This window comes from Aotus nancymaae, unplaced genomic scaffold, assembly GCF_030222135.1.
Source record: "Aotus nancymaae isolate 86718 unplaced genomic scaffold, 86718_ANA_hifiasm-v0.15.2.pri h1tg000029l, whole genome shotgun sequence".
In the NCBI taxonomy this organism is placed as follows: Eukaryota; Metazoa; Chordata; class Mammalia; order Primates; family Aotidae; genus Aotus; species Aotus nancymaae.
The window spans coordinates 32970790-32997652 of NW_026988442.1; the positions used below are offsets into that span (position 1 = coordinate 32970790).

The 26863-nt window shown below is 39.9% G+C and overlaps 1 protein-coding gene across 6 annotated transcripts in view; it reads right to left on the reverse strand.

Annotated features, from left to right (window-relative positions):
• BCAS1 (brain enriched myelin associated protein 1) overlaps positions 1-26863 on the reverse strand; it is a 118771-nt gene that overhangs the window by 4047 nt on the left and 87861 nt on the right. For 2 of the 6 annotated variants that reach the window (XM_012467479.3, XM_012467478.2), the window contains 4 exons: positions 23855-23896; positions 14606-14773; positions 4504-4569; positions 58-321 (listed from right to left, as the gene is read on the reverse strand). In XM_012467479.3, the coding sequence (XP_012322902.2) occupies positions 58-321; positions 4504-4569; positions 14606-14773; positions 23855-23896 (540 nt within the window). The remainder of the gene's footprint in view (positions 1-57; positions 322-4503; positions 4570-14605; positions 14774-23854; positions 23897-26863) is intronic. The other 4 variants (XM_064382539.1, XM_064382540.1, XM_021669093.2 and 1 more) reach the window with 4 other exon arrangements.

Below are 26863 nucleotides of genomic sequence, written 5' to 3' on the forward strand. Positions count from 1 at the left end.
AAGGAGAGAGCCCAGAAAGAAGAGGACAAAAAAAAAAAAAAAAAAAAATCCACCTACCAGGCCCTTAAAGAAGCCCCCAAGGGACTGCCGCCGCTTCTCAGGTCTCTTTTGGAGCTTGTCCCCATTCTGCAGTGAGTTCGTGTCCTCCGTGGCCTGCTCTGTGCACTGGGCTGGTTCTTTGGCTTCCTGCTTGTTGCTCTTCTGCTTGTTCATCTCGGCTGCTGACTTCTTGTCCTTCGAGGAGCCCTCTTTGCCCTTCTGGGGTGTTCCTGTTGGTTCTGGCTCTGGCGGTGTGATAGTCTTTTCTGTGGAGTCTGATGTCTACAGCAGTTTCAAACAAAGCACATTTTTAGTGGCTGCAAGACAACTCTTAGTTGCAAGGGAATAAATACGTTAAAAGGGAGATGTTCGAATGTTGGGTGGTATCTACATTTTCGTAATTCCTAGGTGAAATGGAAGTGAAAAAAGAAAAATGTGCACTTATGAAGTCATGGTAGGGACATTTATTCAGTTATCTGATAATCCATTAATAAATTTTATGCTATCCCAGAAAAGCACTCTTTGTCCCTTATTCTGGTACCAGAACTTGGCTTTTCATTGAGGAACCATTCTTCTTACTCATCTACTCCATGTGGTCCAGGCAAACTGCTTCCACCTCTAGACAAGAGCGTGTGACTTAGGCCTGGATGATCAGAGCGTTGCATGTGATTGGCCTGCTGTGACTGGCTCAGCAGAGCCAAATGCAGGTAACACTGAAGCTAATCTCAGAGCTTTGCTGAAATAATCAAGAGAGAGGCTGGTTCCCTTTCTGTTAGATTTGAAACTGTGAAGATGTAAGACTGCAGCTTCCAGAATCACCAATATTTCTAGGGAAAATCTTTCTGAAAAGGAAGCCAACAGAGAGAAAAGCACAGGTGAGAGGTCGAGAGAGAGAGAGAGAGAGAGAGAGAGAGAAAGACCAGGCACCGATGGTATCCTGTATTCCTTCTAGATCTAGCTGTTCCTGAAACCCTTTTATGTTTCAGCCAGCTTTGAGGGGGCTACTCCCACTTGCAGCCACATGTGAGGTATTTTCCTGGGGATGCGGGGATGCCCCTTCTTTTCTTCATGATTGCATCTACCCTAATTTTTGGTGTGAAATTGTCCTTTTGCTTCATGAAATGGTGGCAAAAGAGATGATTGTTTTTGGTTTTGAATGTATATCCTTTTATTTTTTGTCAAAATGAAAGGTTTACAAGCCCACATGGTTCCAATAATTTGATGAGATGTGGCTGTAAAATCCAAAATTCTAGTAAATGCAGGCTGGGGTAAGAATAAACATTTGGATATCTGATTTCTCCAGCTGCAAAAGCAACAACAGTCCAAAGAAATATGTCTCCAGTGTAAGAAAAGCACCAGTTCAAGCAAGGCTGGCTTTGTTGTTGGGGAGAAAATTTAGAGTAAGGGAGACTGAGTGTTACATGCCCTGTCCAAAGGGCAACAGTTGTTGCAATCCAGCCAAGAGATACCATGTAGGCCTGCAGCCCCAGTGCGGTCAGAGAGCTTGTGTTTACCAAGAGAACCCTGAAATTAAATTTTTAAAAATGCAAAATATGTCAAGTTTTTTTTTTTGAGACGGAGTTTTGCTCTTGTTGCCCAGGCTGGAGTGCAATGGCATGATCTAGGCTCACTGCAACCTCTGCCTCCCAGGTTTAAGCAATTCTCCTGCCTCAGCCTCCCGAGTAGCTGGGATGACAGGCATGCACCACCACATGTGGCTAATTTTGTATTTTTAGTAGAGATGGGGTTTCTCCATGTTGGTCAAGTTGGTCTCAAACTCTTGACCTCAGGTGATCCACCTGCCTTGGCCTCCCACAGTGCTGGGATTACAGGCATGAGCCACCACGCATGTCATGTTAAGTTTTAAATATTGACTTCAAAGGTTTTAAAGCCCCAATTGTGGCAAACAACTGGCAAACACACTTGACCCACCAGATACAGGCATATAAGCCTGATTCAGGAAGTTATGTACTGTCTCCAGGTAAAAAGTTCTAAGAAGAACTTTTCCTTTATTCTTTAAAATAAAGAAAACAAGGTAGCAGCTTTGATGGAGAAGGCATCAGAGGAAGCCTTTGATGGAGAGCTTTCCTTTCACACCAGTGAATCATGTACACCCCTTAGAAATAAGTGGGAAGACAAACAGCAGAGACTCCCCAGTCCAGAAGGCCTCCACAGGTGCTCTTCAGAGGACAGAAATCCTTGGAGAAGGAAGCAGCAGACATCCAGTGCACTTTGAGAAGCTCTTCTGCAATACATGTCCTGAATACTTCTAGCAGAGCCCAGCTGTCAGAGTTGCAGTAAATGCTAAGATATGCATGTCCAAGTACAATAGATATTCTCCTTAGAATGAAACAGAAACTCTCACCACAACACTCTTCAGAAAGGCCAGAAACCAGAGACCCCAGTTCAAATGCCTCGTTAACTGTTTTTGTTGTGTAGAAAAGTTTAAGATGCAGTGAGTGGCTAAGAGCTCAGTGGCTGGAGTCAGAGGGACCTGGTTTGATTCGAATTCCATCATAACCTTGCTGTGTGACCGAAGATACTGACCTCTCCGTTTCCTCATCTGTACGGGAGCAATAAAATACATGACACCTTATGGTGCTGTGAGGATTAAATTAGCTAAAAATGGAAAGGACACGCCAATGTTCTCAAGTCTGAATCCAAGGCTCTGGAAAGTAAAATTCCCAATTGGATTCTCAAAATACTCCTAGGCGGGTATAAATAGAATGATGTTTCCAGCTTATTTGGATTTGTATGGATGTCATTCCAATTTTAGAATCACCAAGATTATTGGCATAATTGCTTCACTGTAAAATTCCAGACAAAATGTACAATCATATTTAAGCTTTTCTTTTTGAATAAAATAATTGTATCCTGTTTTTAAATAATAATCTTTGGGAATTTTGGTTCCAAAATTGTCTAGGGAATTAGTTTGGGGGTCAGGTATAGTCATAACTTAAGAAACAAAATGAGTATAGTACATAGCAATATATTTCCTGTTTAAAATGTAGAATAAGCCCATTATTATGGAAATAAAAATATAACTTATTTACAGTCATTGCTGTCCATTTGTGTGTGTGATATGGGTGGGCAACATTATAAGCTGGAAATTCCCTATCAGCAGCATAATAGCAACAGTAACAAATAGACACTGTTAACAATAGAATTGTGCCCCCACCCCAAGGCCAATGTGATTATATTTGGAATAGGAAGTAATTAAGGTTAAACAGAGGCATAGGGTGGGGCCCTGATCCAGTAGGATTAGTGTCCTTATTGGAAGAGATACTGGCGAGCTTATTCTTCTCTCTCTGCCTTGTAAGGACACATAAGCAAGAAGGTGGCCGTTTACAAGCCAGGAAGAGAGCCCTCACCAGGAACCAAACCCTGCTGATTTGGTTACTCCTTAATCCTATCTTTTCCAGCTACAAGAACTTAGAGAAAATAAATTTCTGCTGTTTAAGCAACCACCTATGGCATTTTGTTATGGCAGCCCAAGCTGACTAATACAGTAGCTAACATGTACTGAGCCCTCTGTACCAGGAATGATCTAAGTGTTTTACATGTATTGATTCATCTAAGTATGACAACCCTACGAGGCAGTACTTTTCATAGCTCCTCTATATAGATGAGGAAGTTGAGGCACTGGCAGATTTGGCAATTTGCCTAAGTCACACAGCTAAAAAATAAAAAAATAAAAAAATAAAATGGCTGAGCCAGGATTTAAACCAGACAGTTTGAGTCTACTACTCATTCTTGTAGCCATTTCTCTATGTTGCCAAAACTACTAGAAGAATATTTGATGCCTTTTTTTTTTTTTGTGGAGGTGTATTTTTAAGTTAAAAAAAGAGTACAGTTACATGATCCCATTTAAAAAAGGAACACATAGTTATAAACATGTCATAGCTATGTTTCTTTAGAATAAAGAAAATAATGAAAGTAAACTGTGTGACCTCCCCCCAATATCTTTAACTATTCTGTTCAAGACATAGATTCTAGTACTTGTCAGACATCGTGCAAGGTGCTAGAGAAATAGAAGGAGATTTCTTGCTCCACAGACATTCCAAGTAGACATGAGAAAGGGCAGGGGAGATAAATAAATTATTACAATTTGCAATGATGCAGTGAAATAAAAGAACAAGATGTAGTTATGAGAGGTGGATATGGAAGGTCTTTTTGAGGAGGTGACATTTATGGCAAAAGTGAAGGGTGAGAAGAAATTTTTAATGCAGAAAAGAGGGAAGCACACGTGTGAAAACTTTTTGATCGAATATAGCTCAGGACCTCTAGCTTGCTCAGGCTTGTGTCTGCAGATCTCAGTATATAGTTCTTGGTATACAGTAGGTGCTTAATCCTGAGATGTTAAATGAGTTGGCTGTGGCTGAGAATTTTATTGAAAATGAGACTGTGAAGCAGTGAGAATACACCAGCGAATCCCACCACCAAACTGAGTTCAAGGTCACTTACTTGGTAGCTGGAGTCTTTCCCATTTATTTCTTCTGAGTGGGTGATCCCTCCATCCCCTTTCACTGACTAAAATAACAAACAGACAATGGCCTTCAGCCACCACAAGTACAGTAACATGGAGAATGCAAGAAAGTTCTGAAATGAATGATCCCAGTCGTTTATCATTGAGGTTTGGGATCAAGACAAATGGAAGACCAACTGGAAACATATTACTCAGGGGATGTAGAGATTTCCGCGCAATTTGTAACCAGATCTAATTAAATTCAAGTGTTGGCCTCCAAAAATAACAACAAAAGTACTAAATCCTGGAATTAGGCAATTCTGAGACAAATGATGATGGTTCCAATTAATGTTGGAAGCAGGAGATGGTTGAACATATTAAATGAATGCCTGAATGAACAATTGACCCATGAATAGCCTTCCACTGGGAATATTTAGGTTTCGGGTATTTTATTGCTTTTTTTTCTCTCTCCTTGATAGAGATATCAGTTTTGTTGAGTATTTCATTTTCCACCCTTTGGCACCCTCTATAGCCAGCAACACCAGTGACAGGGATGAATGGGGTTGACCTTGACTCCTTAAACTCCACACTCTAGGCTAATGATTCTAGAAGTATGATTCCAGGAGCCGCAGGTTCAGCACCACCTGGGAACTTGTTAGAAAGGCAAACGCTGGAGGCCCACTCTGGATCTAATGAATCAGAAACTTTGAGGGGCGGGGGCTCAACAGTCTGCATTTTAATAAGCTCTCCAGGTGGTACCGAGGGTTGAGTTTGAGCATCACTGCTCTCAGCAAGTTGGCCATATACAAGTTCAGACTCATGCTGGGGTCTGTGGTTTTAACGGTGCATTTAGTAATGTCCTATGCTTACTGCTTGACACCTAAGAAATCTGGTAATAAAATGCTCAGCTCTTATCAACAATATCGACTCAGGTCAAATTCCCGCATATTTGGTCACTGCTTAATGTCTTCTCTTCCCAGCTATGGGAGGAGTATAGCGAAGAGGGTTTCAGCAAGGTGGGGCAAACAGGAAGACTCCACATTCCCCTGTTATTTACGGCCTTGGCTGTTCTCTTAGCAGGCAGTAAGAATTCACAACTCACGTGCTAAGAACAGCCAGAAACACGGAAGGCATAAAACACCTTTTGACTGATTAATATTACGTATTTTTGTTATCTGAGCTATGATGCTCACTTAAGAGGTAATACAAATTATTATTTATGAAGGATAATTTGTAGTGGAGTGCTTACTAAGTGCCAGGCATTGTGCTAAATGAGATAATAACTTGCATTATTTCATTTATTTATTATGTCAGAACCTTATGATACAGGAATTATGTTATTTCTCAGGCAAGGAAATGGAAGCTCAAAGATACTAGCAACACCATAGAACTAGCAGTTTAAGAGCCAGTATTGGACAGCAAGCAATGACTCTGTATTCCAGACTCTAAACCACCTCCCCATGCTGCCCCTAGAAGGTAGGTGGCACCACCCAATCAATAAACGTGTACTGAGCATTCACTGTATGACGTTGCTTAATGTTCGATTAAACAAAATGATGAAAGTTTGGATGAGATGGAGGATGACCAAACTCAAATACGGATGTTTATGGGATGTCCCCTCATCAGGAGTCAACTGTGCTCTTCTTTATTTTTGCTATTATTATTTTTAAGAGACAGGGTCTCACTCTGTCACTCAGTCTGGAGTACAGTGGCACAATCATCATTAACTGCAGCCTCAACCTCCATGGCTCAAGCAAGTCTCCTGCCTCTGCCTCCCAAATAGATAGGACTACAGGTGCACACCACCATGTCCAGCTATTTTTTTTTCTTTTGAGATGGTGTCTTACTCTGTTGCCCAGGCTGGAGTGCAGTGGCATGATCTCAGCTCACTGCAGCCTCTGCCTCCCAGGTTCAAGCAATTCTCCTGCCTCAGCCTCCCGAGTAGCTGGGACTACGGGCACCTGCCACCACACCCTGCTAATTTTTGTATGTTTAGTAGACATGGGGTTTCACCATGTTGGTCAGGCTGGTCTTGGACTCCTGACTTCAAGTGATCCGCCTGCTTCAGCCTCCCAAAGTGCTAGGATTACAGGTGTGAGCCACTGTGCCTGGCCCAGCTATTAAAAAAAATTTTTTTTTGCAGAGATGGAGTCTTACTATGTTGCCCAGGCTGGTCTTCAGCTCCTAGGCTCAAGTGATCCTCCAGCCTTGGCTTCCCAAAGCCCTGGGATTACAGACACACTGCTCTTTCTAATATACTGCTTGGTGTGAAAGAGGTGGTGTCTGGAAGTTCCATGTACTGAGGAACGTCATTGTGTGAGTTTTGCTAAGGTTTTCAACCCAATGGCAAACAAAGATCAGACTGTTTTCTTTACAAAATTTAGATCTATCTACATGGAAAGTGGGTTTTTCCTTCCTCTGTGTCTTGTGCATTGTTCTACAAAGGCCAGTCTTGCTTGAGAAGGTTTAGAAAAAAACATAAACTCTTGGTTATTTCTTCCCTCCTCACAAACAGCTCTGTGAGCCTTCCCATCACACCCGAAGCTTTGGATACGCAGGGATTTCATTCAGCCTCCAAATTCAGGCTGTATCGCAAGAGCGCTTCCTACTCAAGCACATTCCCAAGTGGCCTTTAACTTGGCTTTGGATCACATCTGTCAACCTCTGGGGAATGTTGAGCGACAAACAAACAAACAAATGCACAAAATGGCTTTTTAGACAAAAACGGAATGGACATGAAGAGTCATGCATGACCAGTCCACCACCTTCTAGGAATAAAGTCCCCTCACTTTCCCCCAGGAGAGAGGAATTTTAGACTTCCCCTTAGTTGTTTCAGTTTGGCATTCATTAGGGACTCTGCCAGTTTAAGGTTTCAGTTTGCTTTCTTTCCCCCCATTTCTCTGAGAGTCCTTGGAGAAGAACTGGGATTGAATCAGAGGCTATGTTGACAGCAGCAGGTCTCAACTGACATCATGAAAACAGACCTCTAGGCTGTCAGGGAGGTTATTGCAAAGAAGTTCAACTTCTTAAAAAAAATGTATGTATGCAAAAGTGACTGAAGGTCAGATTTAGACTTAGAATCTTAGTAAGTCCATCTGAAGTCACTTCTGTAATAGCAGTTATTATTAACAATTGTTCCCTCCCTCCCCCCTCCCCCTTCCCTCTCTCCCTCCCCCCTCCTCCCTCCCTTCCTTCCTCTTCCTTCCTTTCCCTTCCTTCCTTCCTTTCCCTTCCTTCCTTCCTTTCCCTTCCTTCCTTTCCCTTCCTTCCTTCTTCCTTTTTTCTTCTTTCCTTCCTTCTTCCCTTCCTCTCTGTCTCCTTCACTTCCCTTCTTTTCTTCTATTTTTCTTTCTCTTTCCCTCACTTCCCTCCTTTTCTTCTATCTCTTCTTTTTTCTTTGCAGAGATAAATCAGGATAATTCATGTTGAACTTTGTATTCAAAGGAACCATAAACACAGAAGCTTATTTTTTCCAGCTGTTAAAAACAGCAAAGTTGCTGTTTAAAGAGACTAAAATCCTTCCAGAGACTAGTTAATACTCTGAAGAACAATTTAAAGACTATGAAGTGATTTCAGAGATTTTCCAGTGTGATACTGAGCAACCTTCTTCATGGAGTTAATTTTTATCCATGGAAGTCAAAGGTGAAGCATCTCAGGGCATTCAGCTTGCAGCGTTGAGATGGAATCTACTTGTGGCATCCACGCCTTGTACATTAATGAAAGCATTTTTTATTTCTAGCATCGTCTTCTGCATTCCTATAGCTGATAGTCTGAGGAATGTTTGAACCACCTCCAACGTGTATCACTTAGCTATTCAAAATACTAGCAAAAATGTTTGGTGGTCAGTTCACATTTCTTTGAAATGAAGGTTAATGTCTTTTGATAGCAATATAATTCAAACACAATTGAGATTTAAAAGAAAAAGAATTGGGCTAAAAATTTAATATATGGTGAGTATGGTGAGTACATCTGCAATACTATTTACCAGACCAGTCTCATGAGTACAAATCTGAGAAATGGGATCTACTGGAAATTTCCAGGATCAACAAAGGTAATGGATCTGAACTTAGTATTTTACCAAGATGCTCACTTGAAATGGAATTGGACTAGTCAGGCAAAATTCCCCAGCCATGGTAAACTTTGTTTTAGCAACAAGCATTTTTAGAAAACCTATGTCTAAGCTTTAAGTAAGCCATATATTAATTTTCTTTCCTTTTTTTTTTTTTTTTTTTTGAGATGGAGTCTTGCTTTGTCACCCAGGCTGGAGTGCAGTGGCACGATCTCGGCTCACTGCAACCTCTGCCTCGCAGATTCAAGCATTCTCCTGCCTCAGTCTCTTGAGTAGCTGGGATTACAGGCATGTGCCACCATGCCCAGCTAATTTTTGTATTTTTAGTAGAGACGGGGTTTCACCATGTTGGTCAGGCTGGTCTTGAACTCCTGACCTCAAGTGATCCACCCGCCTCACCCTCCCAAAGTGCTGGGATTGCAGGTGTGAGCCACCATGCCTGGCCTGCCATATATTAATTTTCTTCTCCTTTGCCTTATTGTCGTTTTAGGTAAGTGCAACAGCTCAGTGCATCAAATGGTATTTCCATAGAACACATTACTAAAGAAATCACAAAAATGGAGCATGTGGTTGTCCTACCTTCATGTCCTTTCTGAGAATACCAGCTGCAGAAGCACAGGAAGCGGCAATAACACGAGTCAAAGGGTGAGCTTCAGAATTGACAAAATGACAACTAAAAAAAAAACTGACTTGGAATTCCAGCTCTCCCGCTTACCAGCTCTGGGACCATGGAAAAATCCCATAAATATGCATGAGTCTCTGTGTCCTCATGTCCATCATGGGGCAGAGACAGCGTTTGTTTCCTAGGGTGCTATACCAATAAATGAGATACTGCATGCAAGTTGCCTAGCACACAATAAATAAACAGTAGCTATCATCGTTATGACTACCAATAACTGAAAAGTGCTGGATGACTACAGAGACCCTTGTAGGGTAGAAAGGAATGCAAGTCATTGGTAGAGACAGGAATTGAGCACATTAATGCTTCCTTCAGAAATCTTTTTTTTTTTTTTTTTTGTCTTTTTGTTTTTTTCCTTTTTGTGGAGAATGGGGTTTCACTATATTGCCCAGGCAGGTCTCGAACTCCTGGGCTCAAGCTATCCTCCTGCCTCTGCCTTCCTAAGAGCTGGGATTATAGGCCTGAACCACAGAGCCTAGCCCAGAAATCTTTCTTTAATGGCCAGGTGCGGTGGCTCACGCCTGTAATCCCAGCACTTTGGGAGGCTGAGGCTGGTGGATCACCTGAAGTTGGGAGTTTGAGACCAGCCTGACCAACATGGAGAAACTCCGTCTCTACTAAAAATACAAAATTAGCAGGGCACTGTGGTGCACATCTGTAATCCCAGCTACTCGGGCGGCTGAGGCAGGAAAATCGCTTGAACCTTGGAGGTGGAGGTTGCAGTGAGCCGTGATCATGTCACGTTGCACTCCAGCCTGGGCATCAAGAGCGAAAACTCCAACTCAAAAAAAAAAAAAAAAATCTTTCTTTAAAGAGCAAATCAGTATTAACCTTTTAATACTCAGGGAAGAATTTCAGATGAAGGACTTTCAGTTTTCTGCTTTGTAACTACCATCACAGATCAACCTCTTTCCATCTCCAATAGTACATTTCAACAGGTTTTGTTCGACTTACTAGATTGAATGTAATTAATTAAAAAAACCCTCTGATTTCATGACCGCCTCCTCATTTAGACCTTTAATTTACCCACTATTAAAGCTTATAGTATTTCTCTAAGCCTGACATTCCAAAAAAGATTTTCTTACATATCTAATGGTCCAAAGAAAGATATGAGGAGGAGTAAATCAAACAATGTAGGTGATTAGTTTGGAGGAGGAACGCATTTTCAAGTGCAAGGTGTTATTAATATTGACGAAGCAGAAATCTGCATCTATATATTTCTATCTACCACCTTTATGGTTTCATCTGCCTACCTGCTTTGTGGACACATGAATGCAGTACTCTACCCACTCACTTTATAAAAATACACCAGCACTTCAAATATTCAATTTCTTGACATACAGCTGAATTAATATGTATAAGAATCTTTTCCTATTTAGGGCATGACAGATGTCTTAGATATTCCTTGCAATTATTTAAATCCTGCAGGAGCCCGCGGGATTTCTGTGAAGTGCTACATCTCTATGTGTTGAATGCACTGTTAAGACTTACATGATTCTGTTTTCCTTTCCCTAACAAATAGTTGTATTAAAAACGATATTTTTTTCTATTTTTATTTTTATGAGTGGTAAATTTCTAGAAAGAAAGATCTCCAGCTGGGTGCAGTGGCTCATGCCTGTAATACCAGCACTCTGGGAGGCCAAGGTGGGCAGATCACTTGAGGTTAGGAGTTTGAGACCCTCCTGGCCGACATGGTGAAACCTTGTCTCTACTAAAAATGCAAAATTAGCCAGGTGTGTTGGCATATGTTTGTAATCCCAACTACTCGGGAGGCTGAGACATGAGACTCTCTTGAACCTGGGAGGCAGAGGTTGCAGTGAGTTGATATCATGCCATTGCATTCCAGCCTAAGTGACAAAGCGAGACTGTCTTGAGAGAGAGAGAGAGAGAGAGAGCGCGCGAAGGAGAGATGCAAAGGATAGAAAAGTAGAAAAGCAATAATTTGGCGAATGGAGAAACTGAATACAAAGCATAGGTTTTGCAATTGAGTTTTCTCTTCCATTAACTCAATTATTTAAATAAGCTGATATTTTGCTAACAATATACAAAATTTGTTTGAAACATTTAATTCGGCTCAACCCCTGCCCCTCCAAACCCTTAGCGATGGGCCAGATGTTGTCTCTATTTTCAAGCTGTTAGAGCAAGTTTTTCCTTTCCTGCACAAATCCAAAGACTTTGAATCAGTTTGGAAGCCATAAACACGTTACCAAAAAGTATTTCCTAAAAATAATTGCTAGAGTCAACTTCCAGAAATCTACTCAATGGGGACATTAACACATGTGCATAGAAGTAGGTGTATAAGGAACTTCATAGAGGTTTGAGAAGCAACTGAGATAACCTGGTAAGACACTTGGTGTGTGATCACTGGATATGAGGATAGAGTTAAAAATAAATGTCTGTTTTATTCTCCATGGGGAAAGAGACTGCATCTGTTTATGTTCACTGTTGTATCCCTTGTATCTGGAATATAATGAACACTCAATAATTATTTGTCGAATAAGTGAATGAATGAAATGCAAAAAGTTGAAAACATACCAAATGTCCATCCATTAAGCAATGGATTATCTGAGTATGATAAACCCAGACCATATAATTCAAATAAGTTGTTCTGAAGAATAAGATCGTTCTCTATCAGGGGTTGCAAACTCAAATACCCACAGGGAAAGGGCCAGTAACATAAATGAGTGAGCTAGACTGTGTGTGACAATAGGGAGTGGTAGGGATTTTGGAAAATCATTATTTGTTTATTTGAATTAATCACAATATAAATATAGTGTTGTAACAAAAGCAAAACAGAAAAAAAGACAATAATTAGAGTATCTGGAATTTTAAAGAAAATTCCTACAATCAGTATTTAAATTTTGCAAAGATAATGTTCATGTTCCCAGGCCTTTTCATGGGCAATTGGTAATAAGAACAATGGACATCATGAGACCCAATTCTAAGAATCCATTGGAGATTGCTGGGGGAAAGTGTGTCCTCACCTACCTTCATCCCTGCCCTATAGAGAATTGATTCCAAAGGACACTTTTCTTTTCAATTTGTTTCCCTCAGAATTTAGACTTACCCATTTCCTACTGTCGATTTTGTTTTTCCCAAACAGCATCTAACAGATAATGCTGGGGGATAAATTTAAGTAATACGAGACCTCATTAGAATTGAAGAATTTGTTTTAGATGGATGCTGTGAGTGCTTTAGAGGTCTTTTGTTTTTCATGCTTTCTTTGGAGTTTCTTGTATTTTTCCCTGTTTTAAACAAAGGAGCTTTGTGTTGGTTATTTGGAAAAGACTGTCATTCTATTTGCTGTTTTTTTTTTTTTTCTGTATCTTTCAATTCCATCCAGAAATGGAAAAGCTGATCACTTTCAATATTATGATGAGCTATTTGGGGATCCCATTTGTAAGTTAGATGAGTTGCCAGAAACAGACCAAATGTTCTTTTCTTTCCTGGCATCATGTAAAAATTGGTTAAAAAAAAAAATCTCAAGTCTTAATCTCCATTTTCACCGCCAAATTGCAGATCAAATGGCCAATGAGATAGATACAGTTTTGGCCATATGGGCCGCCCACAATTGATCCTACACTTTTTACTCCATGAGAATATAACAAGAAAAGAAAATGATTCCTGTCAACGATTTCTAACATAATTATTTCTAATATGCCTCAGTTCCCATTGGCAAGGGTTTTGTTTTGTTTTGTTTTGTGGGCTAGAAAGAATTCTTTAACAGGTTGAGCCTGTGAAATTAGAGAGTTGCTTTCTCAAAGGATTAAACTCCAAATACTCCTGAAAATAAAGGCACACTATAATGAAATTCTTGTTTTTCATTAAAAGAGAATTAAACTAATGACCTTTTACATGCATTTTTGTTTTTCTGTTCTCCAACTGATTTAGGTTTTGTTGCATTATATTATTTAAGCTCCTGGTTGTTTAGACATATAATGGGCATGGCTTTTTTATAAACACCAAAAGATATCTATCTACCTTCTTTCTGTTCTACACAGATTAAAAGCATGGCTAATTAATTAAGTTATATATTTCACTATTGGAATATTATGTTGTCATTTCCTTATTTATCTATAAACTAGTTTCATCCAAATTTGTGTCACTCACATGTCACCTTCGGATTTTTTGCCACATCTATATATAACTTGCACTATTTAATACATAATCCTTAAAATCCCTTATACTCTTTATGTAAACAAATGTATTTCAAAGAAAACCTCGTATCATTGCCATAGTGAGAAAAGCAGTGTCACTGACCACGAACAGAAGAAAACTTTAAAAATAAATAAAAATGTAAACAGAATGACTAAATAAAAAATATATTTACAGTAAAAAAAATACACAATAGTAACTTTTAGTTAGATGTTGTTGTGTGCCAAAATTCAGACCCAACCACAATTAAAAAGCCAAAAAAAAAAAAAAAAAATAGATGTTGCTGTAGATATGATGAAAAGGAAACACTTTTACACTGCTGGTGGGAATGTGAACTAGTACAGCTACTGTGGGAAACAGTGTGGAGATTCCTTAAAAAGCTACAAGTAGATTCACCATTTGATCCAGCAATCCCACTACTGGTTATCTACCCAAAGGAAAAGAAGTCATTATATGAAAAAAACACCTGCACATACATGTTTATAGCAGCACAATTCACAATTGCAAAGATATGGAACCAACCTAAGTGTCCGTCAGCCAATGAGTGGATAGAGAAAATGTGGCATATGTACACAATGGAACACTACTCAGCCAGAAAAAGGAATGAAACCATGTCTTTGGCAGAGACTTGGATGGAGCTGGAGGCCGTTCTTCTAAGTGAAGTAACTCAGGAATGGAAAACCAAATACCGTATATTCTCACTCATAAGTGAAAGCTAAGCTATGAGCGTGTGAAGGCATAAAAATGATATAATGGACTTTGGAGACTCAGGGGAGAAGGTCGGGAGAGGGATGAGGGGTAAAAGACTACATACTGGCTACAGTGTACATTGCTCGGGTGACAGGTGCACAAAGTCTCAGAAATCACCACTAAAGAACTAATCCATGTAACCAAAAACCACCTGTACCCCCAAAACTATTGAAATAGAAAAAAACTTGAACCCAAGGCCAGTTCTTTGTTGTTAGAAAGAGTTAGCAGGCATTAAAGAAGAGTTAAAGAATATTAGCGATAAACAGACTTTCTGTATGATTGAGTCAGAAGGAAAAACGGGAATGCTCTCACTACACAATTCATATTCCACTCATATTGCAAACATACCATCTAGAGTTATGTCTCCCACTACTGTGGCATGAGGCCATTGTTCCCAGAAGCTGCTCTAGGTACTTTAGATTTCCTATACTGGAAGTAAGTGGCTTACCATTTGTCTGAGCAACGCCATCAGAGAGGTTCTTGGTTTGCTTTCTTCTCTTTTGAGTTTGACTTCTGTGGGCTCAGGTGTCGCATCTCCTTTGCTGAGGTCCACTGTTTGTAAGGCCGATTCTACTTCCTCGGACTTTACAATCTCTACTGGTGATTCACACACCACCTGGATTATTTTGCCAGGTAATAAGAAAATGAAAAACAAAACATTCCCCCAAAACACGTTTTACAAAGTGGGGTCCTTGTTGCCCCCTGACCACACAGTAGCTACAGTTTTGAATCTATGACTATTTCTACACAGGCACATCTTGGAGAAGTAATGCTTATGTTGTACAATACATCAATTTCCAAGCAACTGTCACATTGACATGGAAGTGGCAGAATCCTTTCCCCAAGGGGAAGAACAGGTAGGATGTTCTTTTTGGGGAGTGTTCTTCGGAGCATGCCCAGTACCCATTCCATTCTAGTAAGCCCACCTCCTTAATCTGCCACCAAGGTGAATTACACTTGGCCTGTGTAGAAATCAGGAATAATCATTTTCTTGAGTCCAACCTTAGAGACGGTAACCTTGACAGCTTCCAGTTCTCTTTCCAGTTCCCCTGCAACTGTGAAGAAACTGTCCTCTTCGTAGAAAAGAGAGTGTAAAAACCACTCAATTTAATCCACTCACCTTCCTCATTAAGAGATACCCACTTTTCCCCTTGACCAGTCATTTGCCACTTCACTTAACTGAAGTTTATGCTTTCAGAAGAAAAATGAACTTGGCAAGAAAATGATGGCTAAGCTGTTCACAGCCCTGGGCGTGGTTCCTAGTGAGCTTGATGTCCTCTGCCTCTGAGTGTCTGTGGGGGCTTGGATGGAAGGGCCATCTACCACACTCTGCTCTCAACTTGTGTTCTTTTGCAGTGCCTCACTCCATTTGTGCAGGGCCCCAGTCACCTCTGGGACAGTTTCTGCATTTGTGTTGCTCCCTGCAACAGGACAGAGTGACTTGGCCAAGAGAGGGTTTTATCATTTCCTTTGTTTCCTCAGGCAGGGGCTGGCAAAACACTACCAAATCCAGCCCGGTGCCTGTTTCTGTATGGCTCCTGGGCTAAGGGTGGTCTTTACCTTTTAGTTTTGTTTATTTATTTAAGAAGCGAGGTCTTAGTATGTTGCCGTGGCTGGCTTTCAACTCCTGGGCTCAAGTGATCCCCCCATCTTGGCCTCCCCAGTAGCTGAGACTATCAGCACATGCCTGATGGATTTTATGTATTAAAACGGTTGGAAGAAATATTTTAAAAGATAAAATATTTGGGGCAGAGACCACAAATGGCCTATGAAGCCTGACATATTTATAATCTGACCCTTTAAACGGCATGGTTTTCGTCTCCTGCCTCCCTGGAAAGTACCATGGAGTCAAAAGCGTCCTTCTCATTTGTCTTTGCTGGGCGAGACCCCCAGCTTCCTTGGAGCCTTGCTCTTGGTGTCAGGGCATAGGGGAAGGGGACTTAGTTATTTCCAAAAATATGGTCTGCTAAGAAACTGTTTCCTTTCCCTTCATACAGAATATACCATTGGTTTGCAAATGACCTAAATTTTCCAAATTGGGAAGAACCCTTGGTCTCTGTATTGTCACCTGATTCAGGAAATTGCCCATCAATAAATCAGCATGGAGAACATCCCAACACTTGGCAACTAAATCTTATTTCTTAAGCTAAATTAAATTTCTTAAGGTATTGACACAATTTCTAGTATTTTCTTTTTTGTAAACAAAAATGGAAATTGGGGAGTTATAAACTCAAAAGTCCCCAGGAGGCAAGGCAGAGAATATAAGCACGGATTGACCAGACTTGACAAAAAGGAGTGATAGGGATGATGACAGACTAGAGTCAAGTTGTTCCATCTAAAGACGTTAAAAGATTAAAAACGCTGGATTGGACAAACAAAACCTATCTGTGAGGAGGGGTCTGCTGCTGGGTTGCTGGTTTTGGACCCCAATCTATCTTTTTTTTTGTCCAGTTGTTTCTTCTTCATTTTTATTATTTTATTGAGTTTTAGGTTTTGGGGTACATGTGAAGAACATGCAGGATTGTTGCATAGGTACATACATGGTGATGTGGTTTGCTGCCTTCCTCCGCATCACCTATATCTGGCATTTCTCCCCATGTTATCCCTCCCTACTCTATCTTTAAGAAACCAGGTGGAGACTGGAGCCATTTCAGAGACTGAGAATGACAATAGAGCATGGGCATGGATTTCCACATCTAGGACTGATTTAATTCAATTGCATTTCTGAAAAATAAGCGTGAGCCACAAGAGCCCTTCAGGTTAGCCTGAAATGTAGGCAGTCTAACTCATGGTCATAGAGGACATGCTCCAGAACACCTTGCTGGGCTCTAAGTCACATCTGTACCCCTCATGGGTGTGCTAACCTAAGCTCAGTGCTCAGCATCTCCATGCTTTCATCTTCTCTGTTCTTGGTGGGGATCGTATACATATCAGAAAGTTGTCTGCATATTAAATCAGGCAATACACATCAAGTTCTTAGCACCATGCCCTCAATTAATGCTAGTGGTTGTTATTTGTGTTAATGTGAGAGCTATTTACTTCATGAGCATGAATTATCTGGATTATGTACCATGTACATATCCATTATTTAGAGATGATTATATTAATAGCTACTTCTTTCTATGCCTGGTGTTGTATAGGGTGTTTAATATTTTTTATAAATAGCATCAAGAAATAGTTGGACAGCTTAGGAAATGTAACATTATCCCTATTCTATAGATAAAGAGCGAATAATTGAATGACTTGGCCAAAGGCTCACCACAGGTGAATAGGCATTACAATGAGGATGGCATTTTCTGCAGTAACTGAATGTGTCGAATAGTGGCTTAACCAATGAAAACACAGAACAAGAAGTTCTGGGGCTGGTTCAGTGGCTTCACAATATCTCTAAGAACTTTGGCTCTTTCTGTTCTTGGCTCCACTATTCTTGGCATGCTAAATTTCCATCCTTTTATTTGTTACCTCATGGTAATAAAATAGCTGCCACAATTCCAGATATCACATCCTCAATCCAATGTTCTGAGAAGGAAGGAAGGTCACAGCCAAAGACTTGTTTCAAATAAACATCTGTATTTTGATCCACTACCTCAGGGCACATAAATTTCACTGGTAGGAGCTAGGGTACATCCTTACCCCCAGGCTACATATTAGTGAAGAAGATGAGATTACTAATTTAGACTTTGGGGGTACAAAGTTGGCCACTTTGCCTCAGACTAAGGGTAGAAGAGTGGAGAAATAGAAAATGGCTCTTAAGCAGATAAGGAACAGAGTTTGGGTTCAGAAGTATTCTGTCTTTGAGGCAGTGAGTTCTTTTTTGTGTGTGCAAAGACCTGGAGGAGAAATTACTCAGAAATAAAATGATCAGATTGTATGGCAACAACTCTGTAAATCAATTCTATTCAGATGTCAATGATTCCCTTGCTGAGCCTTTCCAAATGCTGAGAGATAATAACCCATAAATCCTGGGCCACAAGTCCATTCTCCAGAACACAACTATTGCAGTAGGTTAGAAAATATAGTACTTCTGGAGACTTCCACTAACTTTGAAGTCAGGCCAAGAAGTTGGCTTTTAGTAGCCAAGGAAAATCCACCGACATCCAGTGTGGAAATCCAGAACAATCTGAGCTAAGCAAGGATCTGATTTGCATATACAAACATAAGAATTCAATTTTTATTTGGATAATTTTCCAAATTTATCCCAGGCCAGGGCTTTGGAAAAAGTTGTTTCCTATTTAGAATATATGACTGCATCTGCACATTTTAATTTTGGGTATCATGAATGGACATAATTAAAATCAGATGTGTGCTATATTTTAGAATTAAATCCCCTCTGCTTGATTTCTGTAGGGGATATGGTAGGCATTGTGTGAAGATGACTGGTACATTTAATACTGACAATATACATTTCAGTGAAGGGTTTCCCTTTTTGCCTCAAATTTTATACTACACTTACTCTTGGAATTTGGTTATACAGTTTTTACTAGAGCTGTGGCTTTTGGAAATTGATTTATAGCAAAATAGATTTCCTCCATTTAAACTTCATGCACAACATAGTATTAATATTAAAGCTTTTTATTTTAGAATATTTAAAAGATTATTTGGGCCCGGGTGCGGTGGCTCACGCCTGTAATCACAGCACTTTGGGAGGCTGAGGTGGGTGGATCACGAAGTCAAGAGATTGAGACCATCCTGGTCAACATGGTGAAACCCTGTCTCTACTGAAAATACAAAAAATTAGCTGGGCCTGGTGGCGCATGCCTGTAATCCCAGCTACTCAGGAGGCTGAGGCAGGAGAATTGCCTGAAACCAGGAGGCGGAGGTTGCGGTGAGCTGAGATCGTGCCATTGCACTCCAGCCTGGGTAACAAGAGCGAAACTCCGTCTCAAAAAAAAAAAAAAAAAAAAGATTTTGATTGATTTTTAATGTGATTGATTACAAAGATCTTCTAGAGTTTTTTTTTTTTTTTTTTTCCCCTACTCAGTAACTATTCTCTCTCATCTGCGTACACACTCTAATTTTGCTTTAGGGGAACCATCTTTCCTAACTTCAAGGCTATGTAATTTGGATGAAGCCAATTGAAAAGGTCTAAACCAATCAACATGGTCGAGCTTCTCGACCATGTTGGCTTAGAAATGACACCATGCAGCTGGGTGCGGTGGTTCACGCCTGTAATTCCAGCACTTTGGGAGACCAAGGCAGGCAGATCACAAGGTCAGGAGTTCGAGACCAATCTGGCCAATATGGTGAAACCCAGTTTCTACTAAAAAAACAAAAATTAGCCAGGCATGGTGGTGTGTGCCTGTAGCCCCAGCTACTTGGGAGGCTGAGGCAGAAGAATCGCTTGAACCCAGGAGGCGCATGTTGCAGTGAACCAAGATTGTGCTCCAGCCTGGGTGACAGAGAGAGACTCTGTCTCAACAAAAAAAAAAAAAAAAAAAAAAGAAAAGAAAAGACAGCATGGCATGTGGCAGATTGCATTATTTCTCCAATTATTTACTCTTCCTATAAATGAATTACACACCTGTGACCATTGATGTGTGACTTGCTTCAGTGAATAGGACATGGGTAGATATGACATATGCCATGCCTAAGCAGAAGCTTTAGGAGCCATTGCATGATTTACCCCTGCCATTATTTTTTCTCTGCAACAAGAACTGCATGTCCTTAATGAAGGGACTGCTGCTTCCCTACTGATCTTAGCAGGAAGAGGTCACATGGGATAGCCAAAGCCAACTGATAGCTGGCTTGTAGCATTAGTGAGGAAAAACAAAACAAAGGAAAAAAAACAATTTCTTTGCTATTGAGAAGCACTGAAATTTGGGACTTGGTTGTTACTGCAACATAACCTGGTAAAAGCTGACTAACACAGCATGGGAATGCATTTCAGTCAATGAAACAAACAAATTCCAGGACATGTAGGGTTGCTACTTGACAAATAGCTTCTTTACTTTGGACTGAGTGATGTGATGTTGGAAAGCTGAAAATGTAGCCAGGCCAAGAAGGCTGAACCCAGGGAGAACCCTGAATTAAACTTTATTTGAAACCAATTTAACTTTCTAGTGATGAGAGCCAATAAATGCCACTTTCTTTCTAATCTGGGTTGAACTGGGTTTTCTTTCACTTGCAGGTGAGAGGTTACTTTTTTTTTTTTTTTTTTTTTTTTTTTTTTTTTTTTTTTTTGAGACGAAGTTTCGCTCTCGTTACCCAGGCTGGAGTGCAATGGCGCGATCTCGGCTCACCGCAACCTCCGCCTCCCGGGTTCAGGCAATTCTCCTGCCTCAGCCTCCTGAGTAGCTGGGATTACAGGCACGCGCCACCATGCCCAGCTAATTTTTGTATTTTTAGTAGAGACGGGGTTTCACCATGTTGACCAGGATGGTCTCGATCTCTTGACCTAGTGATCCACCCGCCTCGGCCTCCCAAAGTGCTGGGATTACAGGCTTGAGCCACCGCGCCCGGCCGAGAGGTTACTTTTTAAGAGAGATAAACAACAGAAGTACCTGTTTCCTTGGTCTTACAGGTTATTGAAAGGAAATTTTTTTTTTCATTAGTTAGAACATTAACTCAATTAACCAAAACATTTGTTAATTACAACTGAAAGATTCTATCATTTCAAGAGTTAAAATAGATTTATTTCTGATAGGACCAGAAGCACATTCTAGGAAAAGCACTAAACTTCCACAGGCTTCAAAGTCTTATTTTTTCTTTCTGCAAAAAACTTTGAGAAATGTTGACATCACTCTGTCGTTTTTTTTTTTTTTTTTTTTTTTTTTTAAATACAAGTGGGCCTTGCATTGGTTGATAGATTGGTTCTGGAAAGTTGTAGGTAGAGAAATTTTAAAGAATAATCTCAACCACGTTTTAACCAGAAGTCTCTATTTAAAGCACTCTTGTAATATGGGTAATCACATCTAATTGTCCTGTTGTGAAGGTGTAGAGTACTACACATTGTTTTGACTAATGCCTTCTCTCTTATTTGGCAGGAGGAAATTAAAACTAACTCTGTTTTATATATTCCTTCCATCGGCATGGACACTGAGTCAGCTGTAAGCTGTATCATTTCACCAGGAAATATAATCACTGATTACTGGGACATGCTCACTGACTATGTTATCTCCTATTTGCTAATTTGCTAACAATTACTGCAGAAGATGGCAAACTTTTCCTGCAAAGGCCTTGCCAATCAGTGTCTCCGTTGAAACTATTCAAATCCACTGCCTAGCAACAAAGCAGCCATAGATAATATGTAAAGGAATGAGCATGGCTGTGTTCTAATAATACTTTATTTCTCTAATAATACTTTATTTCAGAATGAATTCACATCATAAAACATTCTTCTTTTAATTTTTTTCACCTATTCAAGAATGTAAACATCATTTTTAGCTTGTAGACTGTATTTGGCTCATGAGCTACAGTTTGCTGATCCCTAAAATTGTTGAGTTCCTCCTACATTTCAGGCTCTGAAGTAAGCACATTATAAGCATTATCTCATTTAATTCTCACAAGAACCATAAAGTGTAGATGATATTATTATCACCATTTAACAGATGAGTAAACTGAGGCTCAAGAGGTGGCATAGCTTGGAGATGATGGGATCAATGTCACACCCATCAGTCTCATTCCCTCCAAGCGATAGATAGGCTGTCAGAAGATGAAATATTGATGCTGGGATCGGAGGCTCACTCCTGTAATTCCAGCACTTTGGGAGGCTGAGGTGGGAGGATCACTTGAGGTCAGGAGTTTGAGATCAGCCTGGCCAAGATGGTGAAACCCTGTCTCTACTAAAAATACAAAAATTAGCCAGGCATGGTGGCGCATGCCTCATGAGTAATCCCAGCTACTCAAGAGGCTGAGGCAGGCGAATCACTTGAAACCGAGAAGTGGAGGTTGCAGTGAGCGGAGATCACGCTACTGCACTCTAGCCTAGGTGACAAGAGCAAAACTCTGTCTCAAAACAAAAATAAAACTAAAACAGAAAAGAAGATGAAATATTGAGCCTTAAAAATCAAAATGTCATTTGCAGGATTAAGTCATTTAAGGCATAATATGTTTAATATTGTTTCTTTATTTATTTTAATGTTTATTTTATTTAACAAATATTTTGTTTCTTTATTTTATTTAACAAATATTTTGCCTCCTTTTATGTCCTTATCAGTTTTTGTGTTATTATTTGGTGTCAATAATTTAACTTTTAATCCTGTTTATATTTCTATTAAAAATTTAGCACTAGCAAATGGAATACCTTCTATTTGCCTGTTAGAGATCAACTCTGCATTTTAGCATCTGAGCTGCAGGAAACACAGGGTTCCTTAAACAAGCAACTATATACACACATCCAAAGTGTTTTTCTTTAGAAAGTTCAGAACCTGAAAGCTAACAGATGCTACAGATTTTACGGGCAGCTTTTAAACTTAAAGTTCATGGGAAGAAGTCTTGAGGAGTTCCTCCTTGTAGGTTGCTGGAATAGAAACTTTGACTTGCTAGAAAATAGCCAGTAATGCATGAGAACTTTCTGGAATTATGAGAGACCTGAGCTTTGCTGAGCTGCTAAGATTGGCTCAAGAAAGGAAAGAAGGAAGGAAGGAAGAAAGAAGAAAGGAAGGAAGGAAGGAAAGAAGAAAGGAAGTAAGGAAAAGAAGGAAGGAAAGAAGGAAGGAAGAAAAGGAAGGAAAGAAGGAAGGAAGGAAGGAAGGAAGGAAGGAAGGAAGGAAAACCAAACCAGATTTCAAGGTTTTTCTCCTAACAAGAACCATAGCATAGTCATTCTAATTTTTATTCCACATCACAGACAACACTTCAGGAATGTGTTTAGATGTTCAACATCTGTTCAGTTCCCATAACTAAATGAAAATAAAAACAAATGCCCTTTTTATGCAAGTAAATAAGGGACATCCAGAACAAGCCAAACATATTTTGCTTTGGCAAAACGATAATGTTCAGTTTCTATCTTAAGGAGCTGTGAATTCATTTATCTTTACTTATAAAAATTTCCCAAAGATTGTATTTCTTTCGGGGCAGAGAGCTATTATTTTGGAAACTCACTAGGCCAATTCATTAATCTTTCTGGAAGATATGTTTTTGTGGTGTTTTATATAGCACCATCCCTTTCAGAGATGAATGTACTGTCTTGAAAATTTTGATGATTTTTCTAAGAGATTAAAAGCCAGGAAAACAGTGAGGCTCAACATCTTTATCTCAGAGGTAGATCCATGGAGTCAGCTGTCTAACCTGAGACTGACTTTCTCAGCATCTATTGCTGCAAGATGTTCTCATGCCTCGTGCAACTCCCTCTCCTGGGTACCACCCGAAGTTAGTAAGAAAATGGATCACCATGGAAATAAGAGTGAATGAGCAGTCAAGGAGGAATGAAGCAGAAGGCGGAGCATCATTATCCCTCAAGGAAGCACAAAGCTGTTCTTACGCGTAGTAGACTCTTTCAGCCCTGACTGATAACAGTGATAAAAATATGTGCTCTAATTTTGCATTTATTTTTAACTGATTCAATGAGAGTTACAAAAACTCATCCAATGTTATCCTCCATGAGTCCCTAATCACATGATAGGGTAAAAGAGTCTACAACAAACGAATCACTCTTGCAGCATGCAAGAACACAGGATCCCAGAGGCGAAAATGCCCAATTGTTCAACATGGCGGAAGATGAGAATGGAATGATTCTGCTGTGGAATGTGTAACTTACATTCTCCTCTGCACCTGTGGGGACTGTGTCCTCTTTAACTGACTGAAGGAAGATAAAAACAAAAGTGAGAGTTAAAAGGTTACCAAAAAAAATTGTTACATAAAAGCAAAGGGTTAGTTAGGCTCACAGTCCTGTGGTGCATTCGGGGACATTGAATTGCCTACGTACACCTCGTTCTAAAAAGACCTTGAAGGAGACTTACAAAAATGAAAACGGTATATATAAATTGTTATGTATTTTAAAATGCAACAAAGAGAAAATTAAAACACAGATGCAGCCAGGATACAAATGGAGCAAGCGGAAAACACGAACTGCTGCAGGTAAGCAATGTACTTGGCTTTGTATTTTCTAGCAGCTGATGAAAAGAGAGAAATGCAATTAATCATTCAATACAGAGTCACGGTTAGATAAAAACAAAGACGCTGCTCAGGAAAATTCTGGTAATAACTCCAGAGAAACTCTTTCGATGGTTCTTTTGAGCAAGTAGGTTCTGTAATACAATAAGCAGGTCCAAGCTCTTTCCTGACCATAGCACAGGGGTCAGCAGCAGAGGCCGCTGCTTTCATCAGCCCTCAGTCTAGGTCAAGTTCATCAGGCCAAAGTTCACCTTGACTAAAACACTTCTGTGGAAGGCTAGAGAGCTGCAGTCCTACACATCCACATTCAAACACCATCTTACTCCCTGGAGTAATTCTGGCATATACAGTTCTGCCCCAAGTGGGATAGGAGTTATTCTGATTCTGTCAAAGGCCAAAGCCACAATCATTCTATCAGTTAGCCAACTTTGGAGTTCATTTTTGCATCTTTCTTTGGTGGTTTTAAACTTCTGGAGGGATGGGGGTGGACGTTACAGACCACTTTGAGACTCATTTGATAGATCTGGAGTCTCCTTCCAGAAAAATGAACATAAACAATATACTTTGCAAATAGTTTCAGGATTCAGACCTTCTGTGTTTCTCCTCTTGGATTACAAGTTAAGAACTCTGTCTATATCTATTTTGTTACTAAGTCCTATTTTTTTTCTCTAAGACATCCAGAGGGAGGGGAAGATAGGAAGTGATATTTACAAATATATCTTCTGCATTAGGCATCTTGCATTATATATCATCTCACTGAAAGCATCCCAAAATGGTAACAATGATAACAATGATAAAAATACGTGCTCTGATTTGAGTAAGAAGTAAGAAGTACAGAAAGGTGAAGCCACTTGTTCCAGTTAAACAGCTAGAAAGTGGTGGAAATGGTTCTAATGCGTTTATTTTACATCTAAAAGCAAATTTACCCCGGCTATAATGACTTCAAGGATCAGAAACACATTTTTTTCGATAATTATGTGAACTTCTTTCTTCACATATAGACTTACTATTTCTCTAGATGGGATCTTTATACTGCATAATTTATTTCTATTTATCTTCTTCCCATAGTGAAGTTTCTCTGGGCACAAAAATGTCCCTAAAAGGGATTGTCAAATTTCTGGAAGCTTCTGATGATCACGAAATTGTAGTGTGTGTAAGGCCGGCTGCCTCACCAGGAGCTAAATGGACACACTTATCTCTCCCCGTGCCGGCCTCTCTATGCTGGCTCCCCACACTCACTCCTATCTGGTCTCTCTAAGCAGGCTCCACACACCCACTCCTGTATTCCTCACTCGACCCCTTCAAAATTTAAAAAGCCTGCCAAAGATTTGTCCAACGGCAGCTTAACATTGACCTCCCCAGCTGGTCAACCCACCAGTAGTCTCGCCTGGCAATCAATGGTAGCTCGCCCCATCGGCACATTGACTTCCCCTCACCAATGAAACTGTCTGCTCTTTGTTTCCCTAATGACCAATCAACCCCCTCACCAATGAAACTCACCAATGAAACTGTCTGCTCTTTGTTTCCCTAAAGACCAATCAGTTATCTCCACTCCCTATAAAACCCCACACCCTGAGAAGCCCAGTGCAACTTCTCTGACCCTTTCTGGGACCACAGAACCTCGCCCGGGAGCTGAATAAATTAGATTCTCATTTTCTCACACTGGCCTCAGGTTCCTCATTTTGACTCGGCAATATACCTTACAGTGTGTTCAGAAGAAATTAGCAATAGTGTTGCTGTATTAGTCCGTTTTTATACTGCTATAAAGATACTACCTGAGACTGGGTAATTTATAAAGGAAAGAGGTTTAATTGACTGGAGGTTCCATATGGCTGGGGAGGACATTTCATTGCTCACTGTATTTCAGAAGCAACTGGGAACTTGGTGTACATTCCATCACCAGTGCAGGTGATGGTGAGGAATAGAAGGGGCTGCTTCTGAAGAGATTTTTTTTTTTTATCTTTATTATGGATTCAGACCTCCACATCTTTCTGATGCTTTAAATCTGGCATTATAAATATTGTCTGTTTCAAAAGGAATTGCTCTTTTATATTTTTAAAGTCAGACTACTTAGCAAAGCACTTATTTTGGGAACTAATCCAGTTGAGCATCTCTCAAACTTCAGTGATTTTCATACTATGTTCTAATTCTTGACCACCTCTATTTATTTGATGTTTTTCTTTAAACTGACTCTCTTTTTACTTAAATACATTTTTACTTAATATTTTTTACTTAAATGTATTTTACTTTTTTAAGGAAATATATTTTAAAAGAAATGTCTTATCATTACAGTAAAGGTCATATCAACATCAGATTGTGTCCAAGAGCCATCCTAAATCATTTTGAACAATTTTTGTACATCTGCACACTGGCCTGCAAGTGTAGCCTTCTGTCAGCATTTGTTGAAAAATCCAGTTAATATAAGAATTTAAAGATGGATAAGAAGAGGTCAGGTTCTGATCCCCCTTTAGTGTTTGACATATGTAAAAGAAAATCTGCTCACAACCCAAGTCTAGAGCAGCACACACGGTGGAATCAGGTACAGATTTAGTATTTCAGCTATGCAATCTTGGGCAAGTTAATCACACTTCTCTGCATCTCAGTTCACTTACCCAAAGTTTGGCTGTTAGACTATCTACCAATCATAGGGTTG